Source organism: Typopeltis vanoorti, chromosome 18 (assembly GCF_054136105.1).
Source record: "Typopeltis vanoorti isolate ZY-2024b chromosome 18, IOZ_Tvanoo_1.0, whole genome shotgun sequence".
In the NCBI taxonomy this organism is placed as follows: Eukaryota; Metazoa; Arthropoda; class Arachnida; order Uropygi; family Thelyphonidae; genus Typopeltis; species Typopeltis vanoorti.
Window position 1 is genome coordinate 86,771,651 of NC_143566.1, and position 27,165 is coordinate 86,798,815.

At 35.8% G+C, this 27,165-nt stretch overlaps 2 protein-coding genes across 3 annotated transcripts in view; one reads left to right on the forward strand and one right to left on the reverse strand.

Moving 5' to 3' along the window:
- The first annotated feature begins 1,719 nt into the window (after nucleotides 1–1,719).
- LOC150096896 (type 1 phosphatidylinositol 4,5-bisphosphate 4-phosphatase-like) lies at nucleotides 1,720–27,094 on the forward strand. 2 transcript variants are annotated; one of them, XM_090408445.1, is made up of 8 exons: nucleotides 1,720–1,858; nucleotides 19,327–19,508; nucleotides 20,728–20,834; nucleotides 21,657–21,765; nucleotides 22,556–22,605; nucleotides 23,837–23,927; nucleotides 25,231–25,285; nucleotides 26,786–27,094. In XM_090408445.1, exons 1-8 carry the CDS (start codon nucleotides 1,810–1,812, stop codon nucleotides 26,869–26,871), a joined length of 729 nt encoding a protein of 242 aa, XP_090264571.1. In that variant the 5' UTR covers nucleotides 1,720–1,809; the 3' UTR covers nucleotides 26,872–27,094. The 2 variants fall into 2 exon arrangements, with proteins under 2 accessions (XP_090264571.1, XP_090264570.1); XM_090408444.1 differs by lacking the exon at nucleotides 1,720–1,858 and adding an exon at nucleotides 2,035–2,145.
- Nucleotides 19,787–27,165, reverse strand: part of LOC150096897 (type 2 phosphatidylinositol 4,5-bisphosphate 4-phosphatase-like) — a 46,908-nt gene continuing 39,529 nt past the window's right edge. Inside the window, exon 8 of the mRNA XM_090408443.1 lies at nucleotides 19,787–20,370. Within this exon, the coding sequence (XP_090264569.1) occupies nucleotides 20,345–20,370 (26 nt within the window). The 3' untranslated portion in view covers nucleotides 19,787–20,344. The remainder of the gene's footprint in view (nucleotides 20,371–27,165) is intronic.

Sequence of the window (27,165 nt, forward strand, 5' to 3'; positions counted from 1 at the left end):
ATGTTCATACATGCCATTGCCGCTCAAATGGAGCGTCCAACATCAACCGTTGACGATGTGATCAACAAATGGAGATGTTCTGTATCACTACTGAAGGAAAACACCCAGGGCGGCCGCCGAAAATGACTGACATGGACAGGAGGGTTGTTAAAACGGGTGGTACGCAGAAACCAGCTATAGTCGGCACAGACCATCCGTGATGAGTTCGTTCCAGAGCGCCAGTAACACCATAGTTAGCACTCAAACTGAACGAAGAGAACTTCATTTACTGGGTTTTCACAGAAGAGCAGCGGCACACAAGTCAAACATCACAACAACGAATAAGGCCGCTCGTCTGGCGCAAAGAACGTGTGAACTGGACAATTGACCAGTGGAAAACGGTGCTCTAGAGCGATGAATCAACGTTCACTTTATTCCAGTCTAATGGCAAGGAGTGGGTGTGGAGGCAGCCTGGTCAACGCTTGTTACCACAGTGTGTTGTACCCACAGTAACGTTTAGTGGTGTGATGGTGCAGGGTGCATTCAGCTGGTTTGGAGTGGGACCACTGGTCATTGTCCATGATTCCATAAAGGCAGCTCAGTACCTTGAGGTACCAGCTCAGTACCTCAACCCCATCGAACACCCTGTACAATAGGTGTTCGATGGGGTTGAGGCTGACTATAAATCCTCGATCTGTCGCTAAATTCAGTGTTGCTTTGATTGCGGAATGGAAATTCCAGGTGATATCTGCCAAACATTGGTGCAGATAGTTGGTACACATCAACAGTGCAGGAGGTGATCAAAGACAAAGGTGGATATATTTACTCGATATTAGGGTTCGCCTGCTGCTATCAATTGTAAATTGCTAAAATGTTCGGAAAATTATTGGTAGATAATGTACCTCGGTAGCCAGTTGGAAGAGCGACGATACATTGCACCCTTCGATTGGAAAAGGGCTAAGTTCGATTCCCTTCGTGACGAGAGGAATCTTTCTATGGATTTTTCAGTTGAAGGTGAGTTAGTCGACACCGCATACGGAGATATCAGGGTTTCTTTTCCAAGCACTTTGAGTTTATCATCCCGCGTACAGGCAAATCAGCCATGAAAACACATGCAATTTATAGACAAAAAAACAAACAAACTAGTTTTTGTTGTGGGTCAGTGAGTCCTTGGAGGAGTCATGCAATAACTATTATAATTATAATAATAACATCTGCATGTATCATTATCTTTTAGAGATTTGAACGAGAAAGCTTTCAACTTTTTTAGTTTCATGAAATCTCCAGCGATCTTGCACAGGCGGATTAAACCTGGGTTTAATCCGCCTGTGCAAGATATATATATATATATAATATTTAGCTTTTTCTAAGCGTTATTAAACTACAGCATGTTTCAGCCATTCACATTCCTAAAGATGAGAATGTCTGTTATATGATTATCTCAGAATAGTAAATACGTAAATATAATATATCGGTACGGTTAATATCAGTATATATTAATACACTGTATTTGTCCATGAAGTAATCTGACATTGATTGAATTTTACTTTTTACATATACACACATAATGTAATCACAAGAAATTAATCCTTCATTCAATATTTGAATGAATTCTTTCTTTGCTAAAGAATTCAAAATATTTGTTCTTTCTTTGCTAAAGAATTCAAAATATTTCTTGATTTCCTGATAATATAATAAAATTAATGTGTTATATTGTTGTTGCCATAGCGCGTCGTGCGTGTGCTTTGCTTCTCGTATTGTATTACTAGTGTTTAAAATATTTACCAGTTAGGCTTAAAAAATGTTTTGCTTTGTATTTAATTCTTGAAAATGGAATACGAATTTGATCTAGGAAGTACATATCCAGGAAAAGCGAAATGTAAGTAATAATTATATATCGTTACCATTAGAGTAACTTAAATTGCTAAAATACTGATTTCGCAAGTATGACCGTGCAATATCTACAGTGGGCATTCTGCTTTTAGTCTTCTAACTCCACTAAAGTTTAGCGATAATAACGCTGTCCAGTTGACCACAGAAGATAATATTGATTTCAGGACCTGAAGAACTAATACACAAATCAGTTGACGTAAATTGCAAAGTAATGTACTGTAATGACGAACGTCAGTTCAAGCAAAGCAATACAAACTGTACTAGCCAGCATAGGTATGACTAATAATTATATATTTTAACCCTGATATATATATATATCAAGTTAAAATTAAATCCTGATGTATATTAAAATATATTATCAGGAATGATAATTAAATGCTTTAACCCTTCGCCTCTAAGTAATAAACATGTGAAACCACACATGTGGTATAAGCTGTAAGAGGCCTCTTTTGGTTGTTTATGCTTAATCATCTCGGTGTTTATCACGTCGTAGACAGCTTGGTTTGTTATATGGAATGGAATCGCTGAACTTTCAAAAGGTACCGCTCATACCTCGGTGGAATATCATATTCGTTTTACTGAAAGTCGCGTGACATCAACTTCGCTGGTAATGGATAACAACTTTTCTAATCTTTTTTTTTTTCTTGGGAGGGGGGGGGGGAGGATCCTAAGGTGACGATTTGTCACCGATATAAGACCCATAACCTAACTTATTTTTGGCACTTTAAAAAATATTTTATACCGCCTGCCAGATTTATATTCGCCAGCACGAATTGTTACAATAGTTAAAATAAATATTTGTTTATCATTCAGAAAATTATTCCCTCCTGTTAATTAAAACATCTAGTCACTTCACTTAAAAATCCGTCTTTTGTAATTACAGTAAAAAAAAGTTTGCATAAAAAAAAAAAAAAAGTATAATTTAAAAGTAGTATATCTGTTCCAGAAATCGCTTGCGGGGGGGGGTTTACTTTAAGAAAAGACATCTAATCTAAACGGTATGAGTAAAAAAAATAGTCTGAAGTTTTCAAGGTTAGTTTAAATTCATTTAAAACGATTTTTAAGTTCATTTCGCTGTTCTAGACGAAAGGGTTGAGAATTATTCCGAAATTTTTTAAAAGAAAGAAATCGAGTTATTTTGGTATGTTGATCTGTAGTTTTTCAAGTGTATGTTCGCTGTACCAAGTTATGCTTTCGAATAGAAGTAATATTGCACAGACAGCATAATATGCATAAACAGAACGTGAAAGTAGCCCCTCGGGAGGAGGTGGGATTGATTTAATCCTATCTTTTTTTGTAATAATTTCAACGTTTTTTTCCCCTCTTTAGATTACAGCAGTTCTCATATTTAGAGTATCAGGTAACAACAAAGGATGAAAATAACTTCGGATTTATTTTTTAAGATGAAATAAGATAATATAATGGCTAGTCAAAATATCTACGAGAGCTATAGACATCTAGCTAATAAGTAAAAATTTTCGCGAAAATTTATTGGGGAAAGGGGGGGGGTGGATGTTGTGTTTATCTACTTTATATTTATTATGGAAAAATTATTTTCGAAAAATAAATGATTTCTTTATTGAACTAAAAACAAAAAAGTAACAATTGTATTTGCTATTGCTTCCCCCCCCCTCAAATAAATTACTAAGTGAGGGATACGTGCGGTATACAATATTTTTTCTACCAGTTCATGTCAAAATCTCCCAATATGTTAATTTAAATTCAATAAATATAATGAAGTAAACAACCTACAAGGCTTCAACATTGTATTAAAAATGATTTAAAGACAACTTTATAAATAGAAATAAATAAATAAACATTCTTTATTTTATATGAAGGCGGCAAAAAACGTTTGCCTGTAGAATTTTATACAGTTTCGAAAGCGATCAAATGCTTTAGAAAATTAAAACTTCGGCATGAGTTGTCGAAGTTTTGCACTCTGTTCAAAAACCCGTACTATTAAATGAAAGCCTTTTATTAATGTTTTTCATTATGTGCTTCACTGCTCAGTAGCTGTTAAATTTGAAACTATTGATTCTATTGAGGACAAGAAAGAAATCCAGAATATCACAGAAAGTTTTCAAATTTATGCTTGAAACTTATTTCTTCCATCTTTCGTGAATGAGCCCTTGAATAGTGTGTAAAATTTGAACGAATAATAAAGCAAATAGCCTAAACCGCTTCAGCTTGGTGATGAAAATGATTATATTATCAAAACAAGAATCATTTTATCTTTCTTTCAAGTTTCCACTGTAGCGCAGTCACATGCTGAAAAGGTTGATTAGCGTGTTTTGGCATGTTGAAGAAACTGGTCAATTAAATAAGGAAATAAACAAACTGTGTCCAAAATTAAACGACCACTATTGAAAGCAAAAAATCCAAGGCTTTATTATCCTAATACACAGAGGTTTAAAAGACATTCTTTACTGTTATTCTTATGGAAACTTACTTTAGAAATTGTTCATGTTCTTTATTAAACCATCACTTCATGGAATCATCAGAATACAGCTGGACCTCGCTGTTCGCAAAGATCTCTAAAAAATAATAACAAATAAATAAATATCGCAAACAAAGAATTTTATGGTAAAGGGTTAAAATTTTCGACATTTGTAAAGACCGTTTTCAATTTTCTCTTGCATGTTACAAACTTGTCCTTCGCAGTTTTTTTTTTCTTTTAAAAAACATCTACGCGAATGAGATGGTTTTACTATGAATATTTACCTAAACATAAAGCAAGAATTAAACCTATCATCGGATTGGGCGTACCTGGCTGAGTAATTGAAGATTCAGTTTTTGTGAAGATTGAATTGAATTTACTTTGATTAGCTTTCTTGCGATCGAAGGTCTTTATAATCTGTTGAGTTTCAAAATGGCCTAAATTAATGTCCCATAATGGATCTTGATGAAAGAAATCATTAACCAGTTTGTATGTCATAAATCAGCTGGTTGGGTGGTTGAGAGATCAGTTCCTTGATGTCGATTTTGGGAAATCTTTCTCGCCCATTTACGCCGAATGTATTTGATTAACCCCTCGATACTGTTTCCTTCAAGCCTTCCTGTACAGATTCTCGCGAGGATGACGCACCAGTTACCTTACGGTTTGGAAAGACAGGACTTCGAATCTCTAGGACGCATAAATGAACATTTACGGAATTTTCAACTGGAGGTGAATTAGCTGGTCTGATACTGAGGGGAAAGTTCCCTTATTCCCCTCTAAGTACTCGTCTGCTGTATACCTTTCTTTGCTGGGGATCACATTACAGGAACGCTGTTTTTAACATCCACTAATTATCTATACGATTAATTTCTGCGACAGACTCGTAAATGAGCAGAGTATTCTGCCATGCGATAGGCTTGCTAACAGACAAGAAGTCCCACTTTCTGTTACGCTCTCTTAACGTGATGAAGAGAACAGTGTAATTCTTCATGTGTCTCAATCGTGGTTCCCGAAGTATAACTTTCGCTAGCCACTATTTATTACTTTTTATCTATTACTATTTATCCCTGTTTATTAGCACTTTTTATTACTGTAAGTACTAAGAGGGAAAAAAAAAGTTAATATCATGCAAAGCTTGCATAGCTTGCCACTTGAAATACCTTCTTCGAATGATGTGAGTTTACAATAATGTAGACCAATTAATAAAAATATTTCGTTCACATTATATCTATAAAGTATTACGTAGCGTTGCTTATATCAGAGACTCTTTGTAAGTTACATTAAGTGGTTTTCCTTCCGTAAGGTAATTGGTACAACTGCAAACTCATCGAACTTGCTTCTCTTGCTTCCTCATTCCATCGACCCCCGTCCTTCAGAACAGCCCTCCCCATAATATGTTTCTTAACAGTTTCATCCTACAGGTCTTTAAGAAAAATGTAGGTTTCTTCTTTCTCAGTCATTATCTGCACCTCACACACGGCGCTGATTTCCTATAGTATAGGTTCTTGTATCTGTCGTGTGTGATTAAAAATGACAAGGACAACCCCAACCAACCGGCCAGGAGAACACATGCAATTAACAGACATAATACACCGGTCGTTTCAACTGTAATTCTAAATAGCCCTCAAGGGAAATATATGGCAAGTAAGAATTCGTACGAATATGATGCGCCAGTTACTACCAGTCATGTTGGAGTAAACTACATATAACTGCTCGTGTCAGAAACGACATAAATTTATTGCGATAGTTGGTCGGAGTCAGGAGGAAGACGAAAACAGACTCGCCCTTTCCAAAGTCAGGCAATATCACCGTTTCTGAAGAGATTTTAGCTCAAGCTGAATATCGTTGCATAAATTTGGACTCTAAAGTTTCTCATCTCTAAAGTTTTTCCTGTGCTTCAGATCTACTTAACTCAGTGCTATAGATCAGTGTTTCTCAACCTGTGATCCGCAACGATGGGACAGGTCGTCCGCAGGCAGACTTAAATTAATTAAATAAATATATTTTTTTTAAATTATCCAAACGAAACAAATTAAAATTGAATAAGTAAGTAAGAATTATTGAAATAAAATGGATACTTAAAAACCCAACAAACAGCATCAGAATGTTCAAAGGCAGAAGCAATAAAACTATATATTGTTGTTCACTTCACCCCTGTTTTATTACTCATCATTCTGTCACTACAATAATTTGTAGCGGCAGAATGACGAATAATAAGAGGGGTGAAGTGAAGAACAATATAGTTTTATTGCTTCCGCCTTCCCTTGCTGTTTTCTCAGATTTGAAGTGAACATGTGTTATCCACATTTCAACCAATTGTTTGTTGTTTATTCATTTTTATTATTGAAGGTTTCCCTCCTTCAACCAAGGCTCAGTATATCTTCAGAAGTGCTAAGTGATACTTGGACAAAGTGCGTTCGTGAGTTAACCCCAGTATTTATATATTTATTTATTTTTCGGAAATGTTTTTTAATAATGGAAATGTGGCTTAGAATTTGGACTTTGAAAAGAAAAGTAAATGAAACAGGTAATGCTAACCCTAATTGTGATACACGTGTGGTAACAGCGAGTAAATCCGATACTATTAAAGTAGAAGAAACAAGCAGTTCAAAGAAAAAACACAGTAGGAAATATAACAGTTCATATTTGGAATTCGGGTTTGCTTGGTGTGGAGATGAAAGTGAACAGAAACCTCGATGTGTTTTGTGTTATGAAGTGTTGTTGAACGAGTGCATGAAACCTGCGAAACTCCGACGACATTTAGAAACTAAACATTGTGATGTGAAAAATAAGCCAATTGAATTTTTTCAGTGACGCTTAGGGACATTAAATCATGAGAAAGATAGTTTCGGCCATGGATTCCATTAATAGCAAGGCACTGGAAGCATCCTATCTCTGACGTTTGCGCATAGCGAAAACAGGGAAACCTCATTCTATTCTGGAAAATTTGCTACTTCCAGCTATAAAAGATTATTATTATTATTATCTGAGACCTTCAGGGAGTCAAGAACTCATCGAGGGAGATCTAAAATGAATTTCCCAACCTAGCTATCATACCTTCCCTTAAATTCATTTATACTAGATGCACTCACTACCCCTAAGGGCAAATTATTTCACACACTCACTGCTCTCTGAGAGAAAAACCTAGCTCTTACCCCTTTCTTGACTGAGAACAACCTTAACTTCCATGGATGCCCTGTGTTCTCTCCCCACCTTCCATATAATGAAAATTTTCATCATTCAAAATGCTATAACACCCATTCAAAAGTTTATAGACATTTATCATATCAACCCTCTTTCTCCTGTTAACCAGAGTCTGTAATCCACATACTCGCAATCTGTCCTCATAATCTAAATCCCATAATCCGGATATAATCTTTGTAACTCTTCTTTGCACCCTTTCCACAGCTTCTTTATCCCCTTGGAACCCGGGAGACCAAATCTGCGCACAGTAATCCAAATGTGGTCTTATCAAAGCCTTATAAAGAAACAAAATTACTTCCTTATCCTTACATGTCAAGGTTCGCTTCAGCATAGAAATTATCCTCTGAGTTGTATTTGCAACTTTTGCTATGTGACATTTGAACTTTAAATTTTTATCCATCAATACACCAAGATCCCTTGCCTCTTCAGTTTCTTGCAGCATAACCCCGCTAATATAATATACCGCTGGATCTCTAATCACGCCAAAGTGCATAACTTTACACTTACTAACATTAAACTGACAGCCATTTTCGTTTGCCCATACTTCCAGTTTATTTCCAGTCTATTCAAAAGATGTGGTAAAAACTATGTTTGGCAACAAGTTACTAAGAGATGTTGATTTGATTCCTCTTTCAAATGACACTGCCGGTCGCAGAATTAATGATATGGCTGTGACGTAAATCTTAGTTAATCGAAAGAGTTAAGAAGCGCCCTTATTATGCGTTACAAATAGACGAGACTACTGATGTCGCAAATGATGCGCAGTTAATATGCGCATGATAACATATTCATGATGTTATTCTGTTTTGTAGAACTTTGCCAAACCGAACAACTGGAGAAGAAATATTTCACACTCTCAACAATTACCTAATACACAAAGGGATTTAGTGGGGAAAATGTGTGGGCTTCTGTTTGGATGGAGCTCGCGCCCTTACAGGCAGGCATAATGGAGTTTCGTCAAGCATGGTTATCAACCATCCGAAACGGATTGTGTTTCTATTTTTTATCTGAAACGGATAAAAAATATCTGATAAATAGGATAGTGTTGATAATATCAACACTATCCTATCTATCAGATATTTTTTCGAAATTAAATGAACTAAATCTCTCTCTTCAGGATAATTCTTTAAATGTTCTTGATGCCTACAACAAAATAAAGGCATTCGAGAAAAAAATGGTTTTATGGATTAATTATGTAAAAGACAGACAATTTGCACCTTTTCCAACATTGGAATCCTTTTTAGTGGAAAATAATATTTTTGTTGATTCTGGGTTTCTGGAAAGGGTTTGTGACCACCTCAAAAATCTGAAACGGAATTTTTGAAACATTTTCCAAATAACTTTTATAAGAAATTTCTGTGGGTTCGCGATCCGTTTTAGGCTTGCAGTCACGAGAACGACCTTTCCTTATCGAAAAAAAAAAAAAAAAAAAACACTTAATTGAGTTTTCAAGTGACGGTGGACTTTAAATGCAATTTCGTGATCTTGGTTTGGCTCGATTTTGTATCTCGCCTTCAGTAAGAAGTGAATTACCCGAATTATCTGAACAAGAACAAGCATTGAAAATCGTCATGCAGTTTTCTACAACCTATCTTTTGAGAAATGATTTTCATCACTCCTTCAAATAAAAACAAAATATAGAAATCGTCTTAGTGTGTGTGTGTGCCGATCTTCGACTGAAGTTGACCAATATTGAGCCAGATATCCAGCAACTCTGCAAGGGCCGAGAAGCTCAACCATCTCACTAAAATTAAGTAGTAACATAATTATATCATATCATTTATTTGTTTAATAAAAATTAAAACTTTGTTCAATGATGATACACTTTTAATCGTTTACGTCCAATTTAATTAATTATGTTTCCGTATGTATTCAAAACATGCTTTTAGATTTATTATGTTATAAATGGCACAGTTTTTCCGAAATGTTGGTAATTCCTACATAGGTTTTTAAAAAAATTACAAAAAGTCAAAATGACGTATAGGGAAATAAATTAAGAACACTATGTTTATTTTTGAAGTAAAACTTTAATTCCAACATTCTAAAATGTTATTTTTCTTTCTTCTCAGTCGGCAAAATCGTCGATGATATTGTCGAAGTCTATCACTCAGTTTCTGTTTTATAGACAGTACGGCAAGATTTCTTAAACGCCAAAAAAAGTGCCGCCCGTGACGGATATCCCCCCCCCCCCCCCCCCCGAGCTACGCCTCTGTAAATTATTGGTCAGAATTATTTTAAGCATTTTACTGGTCCTTGGGCTTAGAAAGGTTGAGAAACGCTGCTATAGATCATTTGCGCCTGGTCGTTTTGCGGGGAGTGTACGACCATTAAAAAAGCTAACGCATGGTTTCACAATATCAGAAACTTTTGTCAAAAATAATCAAGTTGCCAAAAGTAACCAAATTTCATCAAGATCAATTCAGCCATTTCTGCATGACGCCCAAATAAAGAGAGCTGATTTCAAATTTATTTACGTAAGACACCACTACACTTGCAGAGTAAAGAGTTTTAATATGAGCTGAAAAAAATAGCATTGCTTCCACCCAGGCTATTTTATCTCATCACGATCTGTGAATATGCAAATCAGCGATTGGCAAAATCGAAAACAGCATTTTTACGACATTTAATATTTTACATCGAAAATGCAGCATTGTAATAATTTATATCGTGTAACGTTTAGCTAAATAATATCACCAACAGTTAAAATATACTGAACAAAATGTAGTGTGTGTGTCTATAAATTGGACTGCAAAGTTCGTCTATTGCGTCTGCCATTTTCGCCCCTTGCTGGTTTGCTTTCATTTTTTTTTTTTTTTTCATGTGCAATTTCCCGGAACTTGGAGACAAAGGAAACGAATGGAGAAAAAAAATCATTTGGGTGTCAGTCCCGGTGATTTTTGAAGGCTTCAGAAATTTTTTTTTTAAAAGGATCTTCATGGTTTAATTCTGTATTTATGCAACGCTTTTGAATCTATTGTCTTTTGCGACTCGTGCATGGGCACTGCGGAACTGCAGCACCCCCAATTTTTCTCGATATATATAAATATATTTATTAATTTATTTATATTGGCTTGTAATATTTAATTTTATCATTTTATTTTGTATAAAAAATAATAAAATTCCATTAGCACTTAAGAGGGCGAAGGACGCTAGCAGCACTGTGTTTACCACAGTGTCATATTGCAACGCTCGCAAGTACAGGGTGTTCGGGATAAATTTGACAGTTTCGTAAGGAAAAAGAAAATCTTCTTTGTATCTATTAAATTTAATGAATTGACAAAAAAACATTACAGGCAGAGTTAATTACAATACTATCAACAAGATTTACTCAAAATAACCACCATTAGCATCGATCACAGCTTCAATTCTGCTTCGGAACCTCGAACAAGCTGATGCTACAGTCTCCCTGGGAAGGGCCGCAAAAACTGTTTTAATTTTATCCATTAACTGGGCTTTTGTATTACTGGAAGTGCGATTGGTGTCTTTTTCAACTGCGCCCCATACAAAATAATCCATGGGGTTAAGGTCTGGGGAGTTTGGAGGCCAAACATTTGGACTGGTGAAGTCGTAGAAATTTTCAGACAACCATTTTTGACTTTTCCCAGAGGTGTGGCAAGGGGCCGAATCCTGCTGCCATACATACGGCCTACCATTGGCTACCCTTGTTATCCAGGGCTTGACTACAGTTAGCAACTCCACGAACAAAGCCCGAATTCCAATGTCAGGGTTCTTCAACACCTGTTCCTGCAGATTTGCGAGGAATTCTGCTGTACGAACGCAATCAGATCGTGTGCTAGGGATCTTTCTTCTTGCTACATCCTCGTAGTCACCATTGCAAGTCTCTAGTTCATGCCTGATTGTTTTTACTGTATTCAGGGAGCATTGGGCAGCAGTCGTAATATCCTTATTTTGATGGCGGGCACGAATCATCATGATACAAGTTATTCTCTTCCATGATTCAGGTGGGTTCCAGCTATCCATCCTTTCTGACATCTTGTATATGAATGAAGAAGGGTCCAAACTTTTAAATGAAGAGAAGTGTGTGTTAATACATGTAACTTACGGAAAAATATAATTAATTATAAATATGTCAAATTTATCCCGAACACCCTGTATATGCACGTCATAGTGAGTGTGAGCTATTAGCGTAATGCGGCACTGTCCGTCGCGCAGTTCCGCTGTTGTTTATATGCAGTTGGTGCCAGTAGTAGAGTGTTCGTAGTACTTATCGTGTTTACTTCGTCTCTTTAAATATTTGGACATTACAATTAAAGGATTTAATTGTAATGTCCAAAAATTGTAAATCCATTCCTTTACTTACAATTAAAGGAATGGGTTTTATTTTTAAGTAATTTTGAATTATACTAAACGATATAATTTTATCGATGATAAACAATATTTTTTCATGAAACAAAACAAGAAGAATATATTTTATTTTTAAGTAATTTTGAATTATATCAAACTGTATAAATTTATCGATAATAAACAATATTTTTTCATGATTAACTTTGTTTTTAAATTTTTACCATAATTTTGATATTTTATCCAAACACGTACACACTGTACTTACAGTGTGTATGTATATTTCGAAAGTTGCAGCAACCCCACGATTTCGAACCACGAGCCCCCACTGGTTCATGACCTTAGTTGACTGTTTGCTAAACCAAGAAAATTTCTGGCCTCATTATTGTATCCTCATTGTATAATACACTCTTGTAAGAAGATAACAAATACTCTCCAAACAGAAATTCGACAGTTAGATGTGAACTCTGACTTTTCTTCATCTGATTTGTTTTCATTTTCTTAATTCGTCATTTGAATTAATATCGCCTCACTCTGAAACTCGTATGAGATCATTTCTAACTGTATATTTTTTTATTACAATTTCAGTACCCCCCCCTGCATATTATTTTTATTTTTTCAAGAGCGAAGGGGTCATGGATAGGATAAAGATCTCTCTGATTATTAAAGGTCAGCCCAGGAATTGACGACCTTAAACCAGTAAAGTAGCTAGCATAATACGATGTGTGAATACGGAGTGCTTCATGTTTAAAAAAAAAAGCGAACTCACCAGAGTTTTACTCAACCAGTTAAAATTTAAAATCGCAACTAGTGAACGCGTGAAAAGGACTTTAGTTTCAGTAAAACTTTGGGTGAGTGGCTATGATTTCTTTACTATACTGGTCTTTCCAAGAAAAGAGGGGGATGGGACGTGTTGAATGTAGGTCATTATAGTTTTCGCTGTACATTACGATATAATTTTAAATAGTTCATATTTGGTCACTTTGTGGTAATAGAGGTAACCTGATCCTATTACGAAAAAAAAAAAAAGAATAAAAATCCAACCCGCCTTAAAATGCAGGCCACGACAAATCGGGGTTTCGGTGACGTCATTTCCTAATAGTATTCTCTTTCTTTAATTTCCTTTTTCGTTTGAAAATGTTGATGCCGTGAATCAAGATAACCGGTTATTGTAGCAGTCGATGGAGCACGTGAGTTGTTGGAGCTTATGTGGGTTGTTGGAGCACGAGTATATATCATACTTTAAGAAGACCCAAATTATCGCAGTAAACGATATTCATATGAAAATATGCAAGGCAGTTCCAAGCTGTGACGTCAGTTTGAGTGCCGCCACCTGTTTTTGCGTTTCGTTTGGTTCATTTGGTTTTACCTGGAATTCGGTCGCTTCCTTACCTGCAGAAAGGGGTGGAGGATGCACACCACACCCCTACTACAAAAGCCTGCTGGCAATGGTGAGTTCTTTATATTGTTAATGTTGAAAAATATCTGGGAACCCTATCACACCCTGCTGATGACGTGTTAGGAAAGAACAGTAGCAGAGTATAAAGTAACCTAAATACAAAATCGGTATAGTAGGGTAGAGGGCGAGAAGAGTCTCAGTGAGTTCCATGGACTTCATCATGACCTTCGGATCTGGTGTGAGCACTTCATTGTGCAATCGAGAGACTTATTTCAGCATGTATACTCGTCGGTTGTAAAAATGTTAGTGCCTATTCCCAGTAACCTTTTATAAGGGAATTTTCAACTGAAGGTGTCATATTAGTTGCCTGTATAGTTACTGCATTTGATTCAGAAATGGTTTTCGAACAATAGCCAATAGCAGTTGTATATACTATGTTATTTTTTTGTGACGCTAAATTGTAAACTGATAGTATATTAATACTATAGGCGTTTTGATATTTTCATTTTATTATTTTTTTTTTAATATAATCTGGAACCTTTCTCTAGACAGCACACATGAGCCTTTTTCCAGCTCTTTTATCTATTGAGCAGGACGATGAAATTTATCTTCCACCTAAAAATGTGTAAGAGAGAGGGTAGCCATGTGTTGGGGCGTGTGGGTTTGTTTTTAATTTCGGAGATGTGATGGCAATTGTCCATAAAATGAGCACGCACTATTTTAGAGGCAGAGCATTAAGTCCATTAAGCGTCGGCGAAGCGAAAGAACAAACAAAAATAAAGAGAATGAAGAAGCAACGCGAAGATTGCAATGCTAAAATGAGAATGGGGGAGAGAATGAATAAAAAAGAGACGGGAATAACGGAGGGGAATGAAAGTGGAAGGAATGAAATTATGAGATAGTTGATGACGTCATTGTTGACGCGATGGTTGTGTGTGTGTACAAGGTTGAACTCGATGGCAGGAAAGAGAGAAATTGAGAGGCCGTCAGAAAGCAAAGCGAATGAAAAGTAGAAATCGGTGAACGATGGAAAGCTGCTATAAGGATGGTGATAAGGCGCATTTTGCGGTAGTTCTCTCGCGTGAGAAATGCGGGAGATAAGCCTAAAAGGTTTGCTCGAAGGGAGATATTTCAGAAGTTAGAAAGGAATGGAGCCGAGGAAACGTTTGCGTTAGTTGTCACGAATGACATGCGAGAAAATGTAAATGATGCAGCACGGGACTTGCGAGTTGGTGGGTGTAGTTGGATCTTACCGAGGTATGATGGTATCGGGAGCTGAATAATCAAAATTTACCAATGATTGGAAACGGTATGAAGCCTAGATTGTGTGTAAAGAGAAGGGTGATAGGCCTAGAATGACCGAAGTATTAGGAATATGGAACTGTTTGTGGCATAAATAGTCAGTTGGATCTAAAATTACAGATGAAGAAACGTAGCTAAGAGGAGGATGAGTTCATGGAATTAAAACATCTAGAGTATGTCATCTTCTGGAACAATTGAAATGAAAAAGGATGAGATGAGGTACTCATATAGTTGAGGAATTGTGTCCTACTAGAGTGTATAGTATTGATAATGATTTTGACGCTGTAGCATGAAAGCGAGGATATGGTATTTGGTCGGCAGTTGCTATAGGCTTTGGAATATTGAAAGATGACTAGGAGGATAACATTAGCAAGTAAGCAGAGGGTTAAAATTTCTCATGATGATGATCACGGGGAAAATTAACTTTGAAAAGACTGCGTAAAAATAAGAAAAATGAATTTATTGATTTGCTAAAGGACCACTACCTAACAAAGCATGAAATAGAGGACAACCTAAATTTTGGACAGACCCAGTGATAGCGTCTGTAGTAGTAAATGAAGTTGTCTGTCTGTCTGCTTATAAAACTTACGTTGTATTCGCGATCAGTAATGATAATTTGTTATCTAATAAACAATTTTTACCATGCTATTCTTCAGCAAAGGACAAATATTACATTCCTTTAATTACAATAAAGCGCATTTGCAAATTAAAAAAGAAAAGAAAAAGAAACTTCACTCAAAAAATCATTTACATTTTTTTTTATCTCAACATCGTTTATCTTAAAAGATTTTGCGATACAAAATAATCATAAAAAATAATTTTATTCCTTTATTTTAAAAATGTGTTTAAAATATTTATCTTAAAATATTTTAAGAATCAATACAAATTTTTAAAATAGTTTCTTAGAAGTGTCCATTGTTTGCTTTTTATCACTAAAACAATTCTCGACTTGGTTATAAATACACCAGCTGCGCAGAAAGCTCTTTCTGATTCAACGGAAGTTGATGGAATGGTTTCCGGTGCATTAAATACATTTACGATGTTTCAAGTTCATTTCCGTTTTGTCTCTTCTTGATTTAAATGCTTGGTACAATAATGTAGAGCCATCTTTTTATATTTTGCACTTTCTTTATTGGAGTTCTTAATAAAATATTGCCCAAACAAAGAATTTTGTATAAGGATTTGTGTAAGGATATTTAAAAAAGCCAGTAAATGCACCTCGTAATATGGATGATAAGTGGCGGCATCTGAGAATTGGGTTTATGGACAGCATTGCTAGAATATCAAATATTCTAGGGACGCCGTAATATTCATATTGTACCATGAGAGTAAAAACTATTATTCAAAAACGTTGTACTCATGAAATAACTATACTTTCATCTATTATAATGATTTAGTAGCATTAACATACCTTCTTATTTTGGATGTAGAAAAAAAATTAAAATACCGGGATATTTATCTGATTCCCGGGATTTTCAAATCTGATAAAACAGGTGGGATCCCAGTTTTCCGAGAAAGAAATCCCAGTGATCAGATAGGTGCACGCTCCACTAATAAAGGGAAATATGTTGGCCTGCCAAACAGGAGATTGTGACATACTTCAAAGACAACCTGGCATTATATCTTGTCTTGAAAAACTTAGCTGGACGGCGATCAGCAGTTCGGGTAATGATAGCAAGTACATTTCTACAGTTAGGAGAATGAATGATGACATTAAGCAGGAACTGTGACAGCAGTAAGTTGAGAAAGTTTTTCATCGGGAAGAGAGTTGAACGAAGAGTGTAAAACAGACAAACGTGCTTTGTCGATAATGAAATGTGAAAGGAAGCTCGTGGAACCCATAATCCTTGGGATATCTTTATGACTAAAAGAATGGCAAAGAGTGGGTGTAAGAGGTTGAGACCTTTTATTGCTTGAGATAGTGCCGGCAAAATCAGCAGATGATATACATGATTTACAAAATAGAATAACTCATGACGAAGAAGTAAATTTAGAGGAACGATTGTTAATAGTATATTAATGACGTGAATGTCAGGACAGCTGGTTCACAGATAGAAGCAGAAGATAATAGTGAAATAAAAACAGAGCTTTTTTTTCTAAGGTTTGAAAATGCGAGTGATTATTGAGTTGTTTGACAATATAAAATCTAATCTGTGTTTTTGTGAGTAGATGAGACGGCATAAATATCATCACTTCGGTGTATGATGAGTAGAATGATAGGATCTCCCATGATGAGTCTGATCTCGATAAATTATGCTGGTGTTTTTGCATATTCCGTTTCCGTGCTTGTGAACAGACAAGCTTTCTGTAAATTGCTATTCGAATGTGTGCAGTACCTTTACTTCCCCTCTGAACACTCCACCATGAATTTGCAATTGTTAGCGTTGTTATAAATAAAGTTCGCATGAGCAGTGTTTATTCAACTGGAGTGAAATTATATCCGCCTAACAAATACAGCGTGATTCGGAATTAGAGGTTTGATTGTGATTTCTTTATGTATTTGTATGAGAAAAATGCTTATATTAGTTGGAAAATTTAACACGCCCCAGCAGGAACATCCTTGCAGGGTTTTGTTAAAATTTATTTTCTGGAGAAAGAAGCAAAGGTACCCAATTCAGATAATAATTTTGCCAGTTGCTTCTTATGTATGGGGGAAAAATGTAGAGCGAATAACACTTCAGTTCCATGAGTGAAGTGACATTCTGGTGTGATGAAAACTTGCTTTTGGGAATCATAATAACTTTATCGAGTGTATTTTAGGAGTATAAAACTCTCTCTCCCTCTCTGGGTTGATAGATTTTGATGAAATTTAGTATTTCAGATTTAGGTTGTCTCTCTGTTTCATTTGGTTTAAACTGCACTGTATTTAATGTCAAACTATCCAAAGAAAAGATAACGAAATTGCAATATTTTACCAAAGGTCATGATCATTCTGGAAAATGATATCAGCTGAATGCGATCACTGTAAAAACTGATATTATGAAATATCATAGCAATTGCACCGAAGCATAAAGTGTCATAAATAATCCTAATGATACTATAAAATGGAGAGTGCGTTAAAATATTTTTAAATATGGGAATTAATTAATATAATTTCTGTTTGTAAGAAAGACGCGAAATGTTTGGGGGTTAAGACAAGTATACTGTTCAGTTAAAGATACCAAGAAATTATATACTTTGTTTAATCCTTTATCCAAGTGTAAGCAAATAAAGTTTGCGACTGAAGTATTTTCAGGACTGGGGTAACTCGTGGTAAAGGTGGAATAACTTCACGTCCTTTGCCTTTAGTAACCAAGTGGAAAAAACTTCCACCAAGTATACTGTTCATTAATATCAGTAAAACTAAAATTAAACAGTATTAGAGTTAAACACTTTCTTATTCTTTTCTCAGGTTATTATCTTCATCAGTTTATTCCTCCAAGGATATCCACCTCTGACTTAATAGAGAACTTTATAACGACATTAAAAGAACTTTAGGCCGTACATTCTTTCTGCATAAGCATTTTGCAAATATTATAATGAATGTGTTGATCAGTTATTTATTATTTCAAATGTGTTGCAACGGTTTCCATGTGTTGATCGAATTTCGCATTTTTCATTTTCTATAACCCCCCATTTACTCTTCTGTTTTTTTTTTTATATTTTTTTCTTTTAACATCTAAATATAGATAAAATACGATGCAGCTCAGGAGAGTGGATCTAGACTTAGTTTAGGGAACAACGATTGAAAAATACTAAGCTTTTAACATTTCTTGTTTTATAATTTCCTTCCAGTTTAACTGAAAATTCACTTAATTAACTTGGAGGTTCCTTAAGAACATTTTAGTTCTTGCTTTGCTAGCAAAGCAAAACCGAATTTGCTTAAATGAAACTGAAAACTGGATTCTCTTGAGGGAAAGAGAGAGATTTCTCCTAGATTATTCGTTCTCGTACGGAGTTTTTTTACTCCCGCAATTAATTTATTATCGAATCCATCCTGATTCGGTAATAATGATGCCCTTTGGTTGGAAATACCTGAGTTCTAATCCCGTCGAGAACCTCAAAGGATCTTTTTAATCTCTTTTCATCTGAAAGCTGACTTAGCTAGTCTCGTATCAGGTGGAAGAGTTTTCCCTCACGAAAGTTTTTTTTTTACCCTTCAAAACAGAGAAATTGGTCAGAAGAACAAGCGCATTAAAAGTCAATACTACTCGGACCTCATAGCTTTAGTTACTTTGACTGTAACTCATATGCAACATGCTCCAAGCGACTTTTCCTTAGTTTAACTTTGTTGAACAGCTCTTTTAATTTCGTGGGTAACTGAACAGTTGAAAACATTCAAGAGAGGGAGGAAAATGCATAATCTTCGAAGACGTCATGGAAACCGTTGCAAATTTTTTTAAGTGATTTCATGCCATTTATTTTTATGCGTAGAAAAAAAAAAAAAAAAAAAAAAAAAAGGAGGGTGTTGAAGATGATATCATGATAGGACTGCATTTCATGTCCCGAAACAGCCAGCAACGTTACCATCATGAGACTAGTTTACAGTTCAGATGCTAATGAATGAGGAAAAGGTGTGCGATTCCTTGATGCCATCTCCGGGAGCTCATTTCTTCCGTTTCCATCCGAATTCAGTTTCTTTGGTGACGTGGTTTTTTTTTTTGGAATAAACGGAATATACAACAATCTCCGAATCGCTCTTTCTCCGAGTGATTGTGGCTGCCAAAGAAATCGAATTCGACTAGATGATATGAAGATTGTTGGTTGTTGTAATTAGTTTTACTTAAAGAAACTGTCAAGTGAATGAAGGCGGTTTATTTTTTTGTTACAGCGAAACGTGGTGAAAAGGTGACGGTGACTCCCCTCGGAATCAGTGATATCCTTCAGATCCAGAATTTCGGTCCTGGTGACTCTCGATCTGGTGCGCGATGCGGTGTGTGCAAAACCATGATCGATATCGGCGAAAAACAGAGGCAATACGTGATCAAGTGTCCAGAATGTGGCGAGGCCTCGGTAAGTACAATTCGGTCATTAAGGCATTGCTGCATTTCTCGTATTTAACATAATTAATGTGTAGGGTCCTCTCAGGAGGCTAAATATTAATGGCAGACATTTGTCTCATTAATTCCTTCATTATCATCAGAAAGCGCGAGAAGTAAGTATTCACATACAGCTCGCCTTCACAGTTACCAAACGGTCCGCCCGATCTCTTCAGCTACCTCCCTTGTAGCATCTGTACTCTTTAGCGCATCCGTCTCTGATCAGTAATTTCCAAAAATTACCTTCACCTGTTCAAAGTATTAAAAAACGTACTTTATTTCACCTTTCATTGGGGTTTCTAAGAACTTTTATAACAGTAGATATGTCTGCATTACAAAGTTTCTGAAACAATTACTTTTCTGTATTAAAAAAAAAAACTTTTCCTATTTGTCAACTCAGATTTTGAAGCAGTGTATTTTGCATACTACTACGTGATTCTTTTATTCATATGGATGTGTCCTTAATTTTGTCACATGCATTTCATATTCTTCAGCCTACATATTGTCTAGCTGTCGAAGGAGGTGGAGCAGCGGGCCTGCAGGCAAATTCACTTGATGGAATCTCTCTGCAAGCATTCTCCCATTTATACTTGGAATGACGCTCACCTGGGTAGTTTGTTCCTTGATTTAACGTTATTAACCTGAATCAGCTGCTCCACATCAGGACAGTCGTTCCTAGTGGGAGAAAAAAGATGCTATAGTATGCGAAATCTTCCTTAATACTTGACTGGATATGCGATGAGTAAGGAGCTAGCGAAATGATGATCAGGATGGATTTCGGCTTGCTGTTGGACCAGACCTCTGGATATTTCAAGAAATTTCGACAACGCAGCATTCTAGGAGATAGGCAATAGTAATCAAATTCAAATAAAATCTTTATTTTTTTTTAATTTCAGATCACATTTTCCAAATTATATAGAAACGTCATATTTGCAAACAATCCATATTACAAAATTTATAAGATTATTTTTGTTTTTTGTATTTTTATTGATTTGTAAGAATTTGGATATTTTTGAGGATATCCTCTAGTAAACGAATTTTTTTTCTTGAGGCGATTTTCTCACTCGTGACTTGGAAAATAAAGTTTGCGAGCGCTCTCTAACTTAAGCTCATTTCGTATGAACAGTGATAGTCTGTTGCACATCGTTGCTGTCACAATGCATGAACCTAAAATGGAATACTTTCATTCACAGCCTTTGCGGAATCCTCCTGCCGAGAAAAAATACGTAAGATGCCCTTGCAACTGTCTTCTCATTTGTCAGGAGACCGCTCGTAGGATCATCTGTCCAAGACCTCATTGGTAAGAACTTATTCTTTTTATAGATATTAAACGCATTTTCTTTAACCTACAAGAAGTGTCCTAAAATCTGTCATTACCACATGTGCAAGAGAACGGTCAACGTCACCTTCAGGTACGCCCGCGAACAACTTATCGGGGGGGGGGGGGGATACCATCATTGAGTAATTCGAGTATGTCGGTATTTTTTTTATCGATTCGGATAAATTACTAATATATATATATATATATATATATATATATATATATATATATATACACTGTTTTTTTTTTCAAACTATATTTCTCATTATTTACTTGTGTACAGCACAATATCAGTAGAACGTATTGATTCAGGTTTTTTTTTTTTTTTTTTTTTTTTTAACGCACAAGAACTACACTACTTGTGTAAATAGTCGAGTGTCCCATTTCGTTCTGTCTGGGAAGTTTCGTAGTGAAACAGAAAGAAGTAGTAGAATATTAGAAAATTTGTAAGAAACGCATATGCTGCATGAGAGGTGGGGGGGTGCTTATGAAAATTCTTTACGTGATCTCTTTCATTCCTCTTGAAAATTGACTGAAATTTTTGAAACCAGCGTAGTAAAAGTAACGCATAGTTCAATTATTTGAATATACATTATATAAAACACTGAAAACCTCCATTGACCAGTTTCGAAAAATTTTAGAAGTTTTAAACATCGCTCTTGCACATGAGTAGTTGGTATCTTTTTTTTGTTGTTGTTGTTATTGTACTACGCATGTCCGTGATCGTTTTCATACTGCTTGTAACTTTACTGAATTTTACTAGATCGTGTTTTAACGACTTTTATTTATTTATTTTTGTAGCCAAAGAACTATTGACGTCGCATTCACTGGTCTTCATCGACTTGACGCCTTGGCTCGATCCCCTATGATGGTTCGTGTGAGATGTATTCATTGCAATGCTTCGTTCATTGTAAGTACCCAAAACACTTATCTCAATTCATACTAATTGAATAATCCTATTTAACGTTTCATTTATATTAGCATAAACAAAACAATATTGTTCACAATGTGTTTTCTACTTCACTTTATTTATTTTATTTTATTTTATTTTTATTTTTATTTTTTGTGGTGTGTGGAGGAGGATTAGTGGCTTATTATCAAATACATAAACCTTCGAGCAAGAAATTTTTTTTTCTACCCGGATGTTTTAAATTTTATCACCGGAACATAAAAGTGTGTTTCGTGTGTATATTTTTTTGTATATATAGGCGGAATTTTTTGTTCCATGGAGTTCATGTTGATGACACCACCTTTTTCGCCACTGACTTTACATGACACAGATTGGCACAGATGTCAGTTCTCTTTACCTTTCGTCCCTTCACCAATTCTTCAAGTTTCTTCACTTTTGCCTTTGTGCTGGGATGCTTCTGATCGATCCATCGTCATCGGAACTTACCAAGCTTTCTTTCCAAGTACAGCGACATCCTGTATGCTGTTTTCATGATTTTCCAGAATGCCTTTGATGATGAATTCTATGGCACACCACTGGATAAATCGTCCAGCACCATCTTTGGATTAAATGCTATCCATGCCGAACAACATAAATGCTTATCCCAATAATAAAAACGATAATGTGCTCTTCTGTTGAATGGTTGTTTAACATAGTTAAGAATTAAAACCGGATGTTTCTGTAAAACCATTTGTTGTAATTGCATATTTCTTAATTCTATTGAAAGACGTGTTCTTTTCTTCTATTTCAGTTTAATACAGCAAAGAAAACGGTTGCCACCTGTCCACACTGTGGAAAAAAGTAAGGAAAATGCACAATCTTTCTTATAACGAATGTTTTAATTTCAATCATTTGCGCTTTGTTTCGGAGCGGAGGCGTGACAATAGATGAGCAAAGTAGGTTTTATTTACCTTAATTTAAAAACAAAATGCGCGCATTATTTTAATTTCGTCTGTAGAATTTAGATTATTGTCTATACCTGCACGTTATTTTCTTTTTTTTTAACTGCGGTATTCTTACCTTAGATTTGGTCAGGCCTTGAGTCTTGGTGGATTAGTTGAGTAATTCCCTGAGTTCAGGGAAAGATTCAAGAGTATTCCACGCCTCCTCTTCGTTACATAATTATAAAAATTACAATCGTAAATATTACTTTATTGAAGTACAATATTATCAAATTATTATTTGATAATATTGTGACTAAAGCAAAATAAAGTCATTTCCACAAAAAAAAATAACTTTATTAATTTATTGTTAAATTGTGTTTTTAAATAACTGTTTACTTAGAGATGCTTTGTTTTATCTCGTGCTCTCAGATGATATCACGTACTGGACATCGATTTTTTTTTACTGATTACTAAGCTGATGAAACTTAGTAATCAGTAAAAAATGAACTGTCGTGTTTTCTTTATTTTGACTTGTTTATTTCCCGCTAGCCAGGAAATAATATTCAGTTACCAAAAATATATTTTAAAAAATTGCTGTTTATTTTTTAAGATCGAGTGTTCAAGATTGAAGTTAAAATGCATAGAATAATAGAAGACAGTGGAAGTGATCTGCAGAAAAATAAAAATAAAAATAAAAACAAGGCATTTTAAAATTAAAGAAAAAAAAAAAGACAGGTCTCAGCGCTGCGAGTGTTTGTTGTGCGATGCAGACTGTCCCAGCTGTTGTCTTTGGCAAAGAGATTTGAGGAACGTGTTGTGTGGCATCGCCTAGTGTGTATTAGGAAGAAGGAAGACGTCTGTGTAGGGAGGGGGAACAACATGAATAATAAGTAGCACTTTAAGTAGTAGGTGCTTGCTTTCAACGAAAATATTTATTGGTACGAAGTGATTATGTTTATACGCAGCACCAGTAATATTTAATTCATTTTCTCAAGAGAGAGAGAGGGGGGGGGGCTTTCTTAAAGTATGCAACTCTGACTATAAAATATCTTACCAGTTAACAATTAAAATAATTCTGTTTATTTGATTTATTAAACGAACACCGCTTATCCGTTTGCATTTTCTAATCCTCATCATTCTACTTCTAGGTCATCCGTCGGAAAAGGATTCGCCCGTCGCCGAGGCATTATTTGCTTGATGTTTGCCGTCATAATTCTAGCTGGCTCCGTCGTCATCACGGTAAGAAGACTAGCGAAGTGACTGCTTTCTGAATGGAGGCTCACTCACGCACCGAAAGTCTCCATTCAGCGTTACTAGTTAAGATCACCCTCGCGTTCCTACTCAAAACTCAACTAAAAAGCGAATCGAAAGATTCTTGTTTTAATGTCGTGTCCAAACTTGGCACGGCCATCACGAATCGAATGAACTGTGTCGCAAGAAACACAAAAGCAATGCTGGCATATTCGACAGCGTTCATTTTCCAGAAACGAATGGATGAATTTTCAGGGCAGAAAAGTTCTTACGATGATGGGCAATTAGGCTATTCAACTTCACGTGGAAAATTTGAAATATTTGTGACGAAACGAAACCTTTAATTGCTAAAATACCTTCCCCAAAACTATTTTTCTTCTCCTAGTCTTGAATTCCTTATTTGAGCTATTTGCTAAAATCAACAAGTCTGTGTTGCGAGTTTGTCTGTCGACTGCGTGCCATGGCTGGTTTACTTATTTTGCAAACGGACAGACTTATTTTTAGAAATAAAAAATCTCGCTCGGTATTTGCGGTACCCTTCGATTAGTATCGCCTGGCTTTGATTTCCGTGCAGAATGAAATAAACATTTATAAGGGTTTCTCAGTTGAAAATAAGTTCGCCAGTCTCATAATAGGGGGCAGGATTTTTCCTAACAAAAGCGTAGTCGTTTAATTCGGTCTAACAACGACGCCCTTTGTTTGAAAAGACAGACCCGGATGCGACCAGCCAGAGAACATTCGCAAATTAATAGACATACAGGCCTCATAGCCTTGACTTGGTAGTGTTATTTCTAGCCGTACTAAACCCAATTTTAAAAAAAAATTTTAATTTCAAAAAAATGAAAATATAAAATAAAATAAAAAAAAACCGAAGACTCATTCGTTTAATACATAGAAAATGCGATAGCTGTTTAAAATGCAGCATTAAACTCATTTGTGTCAGCCCTCTTTCTTTCATTGTCAACGTCCTTGATGCTTTCCGATCGGCCTATCTCCGCACAACTGCCAGTCTGTCCTGTGTCCTAAAAATAATTCTAAATTTCTCACATCTTGTAGACGCTTGGTTTTTTAAGTGGCGGATGTGAAGGCTTAGGATGTTTCACATGTTAAGAGATTTTGTTGAGTGGGTAGAAGATGACTTAAGTTTTATTGGCGAAGCAGTCTTGCTATTTTATGTGTGAAAAATAAAATAGCAATCTTGCTATTTTATTTTTCACACATAAAGTTTATTATAAAGTTTATTTTTCACACATAAAGTATATATCGAGTTTATTTTTTCATTTCTTTGCAGTTCAAGACATATGAACGTGCCTATGAGATGAAAGGCTTATACGCCATCTATGCAGGTAAGTGTGCCCTCATTCTAGCCATTTTCTAATCTAGAGAAGTATGGAGGTGGGGAGAATGTAACTAATATATATGTTCATTCCTCAAGTCTCGTAGCGAAGTCCTCGAGAGTGGTTTCAGCATAAGATTCGGAATGTTCTAACTTTTCTGATCCAGGAGACGATCAAGATAATCACGTGACCGCTATCCTACTTCTGATGGTCTCGTGCCTAACAGTATAGTTAATGGTGATCAACTTTGCTCTGTGCCCACCTGAAAATAATTCTGATTTTGTTGCTATTTCTGTTGTCTCGTGTTGCATCTTTTTTTCGTCAGCATTAGCAAAATTCTCTTGCGACATGTGAATCAAGGTCTCTGTTGTATCTCACAACGAGCGTGAAAAAGACAGTGATTTTCAAAAGTAAACGAAAAATTGTTTCAGAAGTATTTATGGTGCGCTGTCCAAAGGTCGGTCTAGTTGGGGGGGGGGGGGATCACAGCTTAAAGTGAAGAAATGCATTGTATTGTTGCATGCTTTGTACACAAATTCGAGATAGCACAAAAAGACAACGGCAGAAAACATTTAACCTTACTCCTCCTTTTCTCCCACCCCCACAGTATAAAAGAACTTTGTTTTGAAATGTCTGCCACATCAACGAATATTGAATTTTATTTACAGACAAATCCAGATTATGTTTTCGTTCGGGTTCACAAATATTTGATTTGCAAAGTACAAAGGAGTTTACGACCATGCTGAAACAGTGTGAAAAGGGTAATTCAAGATCCAGTGTTTCTCTGACGAATGGACAGGTGACTTCTAGTGGACGAATGTGAAATCCTAAATGTTTCCACCCTATATTTATATTTGAATTATATCCATGCGTACACTGTTATTGCTTGTCGGTTGTATGGATATTTAATACGTCAGATTATTAATGGAGTACATTTTGACCCGTCAACGACGGGTATTTACACGATACCTCAGCACACGTTACTGTTAATATGCAACTCATGGTACCGCTTTCTCATTATTCCGTAACCGGTATCTGTGTACTAAGGTCGGTTATAAGCGGCCACAAACTAGCTGTGTTCTTTGACGCCCGTACTTCACGGGTGTATATCTGCGAATGTTTTATCTAGGGTTTTTTTTTTTTCTATGATAGCTAAGGATATATATATAACTCGGAAATCCTGCTGTTTATACCAGATATGGATCTTTTTTTTTCAAGTTTCCAATAAGCAAATGATGGTCGTCTCACACTGTGAAATGAAAATCATCCCCTACCCAAAGACACTCGAAAATATCTATGCCACAGACGATTATCCAACGAGTTCTGCATCGAATCATTCGTTACCCGAAAGTCGATGGATATGCACCATGATGAAGTTGTCTATTAATCAAAAAAACTCTCGACCCCTTGTGTATTTTTTGTGCTTTATTCTGTTTATTCCTTAGCAATTATGTTGCTGTAATGGACGAGAATGTCCTCATATTAATACCCCCTTAAACTTTGTTTCAGTGGGTTTTGGTACGTTCCTGATATTCTTCTCTTGTGCCATCTACCACTTCACCCTAAAAGTGAGTATAATCGAAAGTGCCTTCTGATGCGTCATGATTTGTGATGTACAGCATGCCTGTCTCTTTTCCAGATGACTCGACACCTTCCTGGAACACGTGCCTTCCTTGCACTATGAACTGTCTTTTGGAGCGACAAGTGTTTGTACAAAAGCTCCAGTAAACGTGAATTTTCGCAATGTGTTTGTTGTATTTTACTGTTTATGAGTGTAGCAATCCTACTGGAAATAAATATCTAACGGTGTTCTGTTTATTGATCTTGTTTATCTCCACAGTGACCTCTAGCTCGACAGCTTAACGTGAATATTACTTGTAGTTTAGCCC

Excerpts from the sequence above, each read along its gene's own strand:
- LOC150096896 (XM_090408444.1), top strand. The coding sequence starts at position 2,094 with ATGACGAACGTCAGTTCAAGCAAAGCAATACAAACTGTACTAGCCAGC. Across the intron at positions 2,146-19,326 it reads AACTGTACTAGCCAGCATAG|CGAAACGTGGTGAAAAGGTG; the intron begins GTATGACTAATA and ends TTTTTGTTACAG. Across the intron at positions 25,286-26,785 it reads CTTATACGCCATCTATGCAG|TGGGTTTTGGTACGTTCCTG; the intron begins GTAAGTGTGCCC and ends ACTTTGTTTCAG.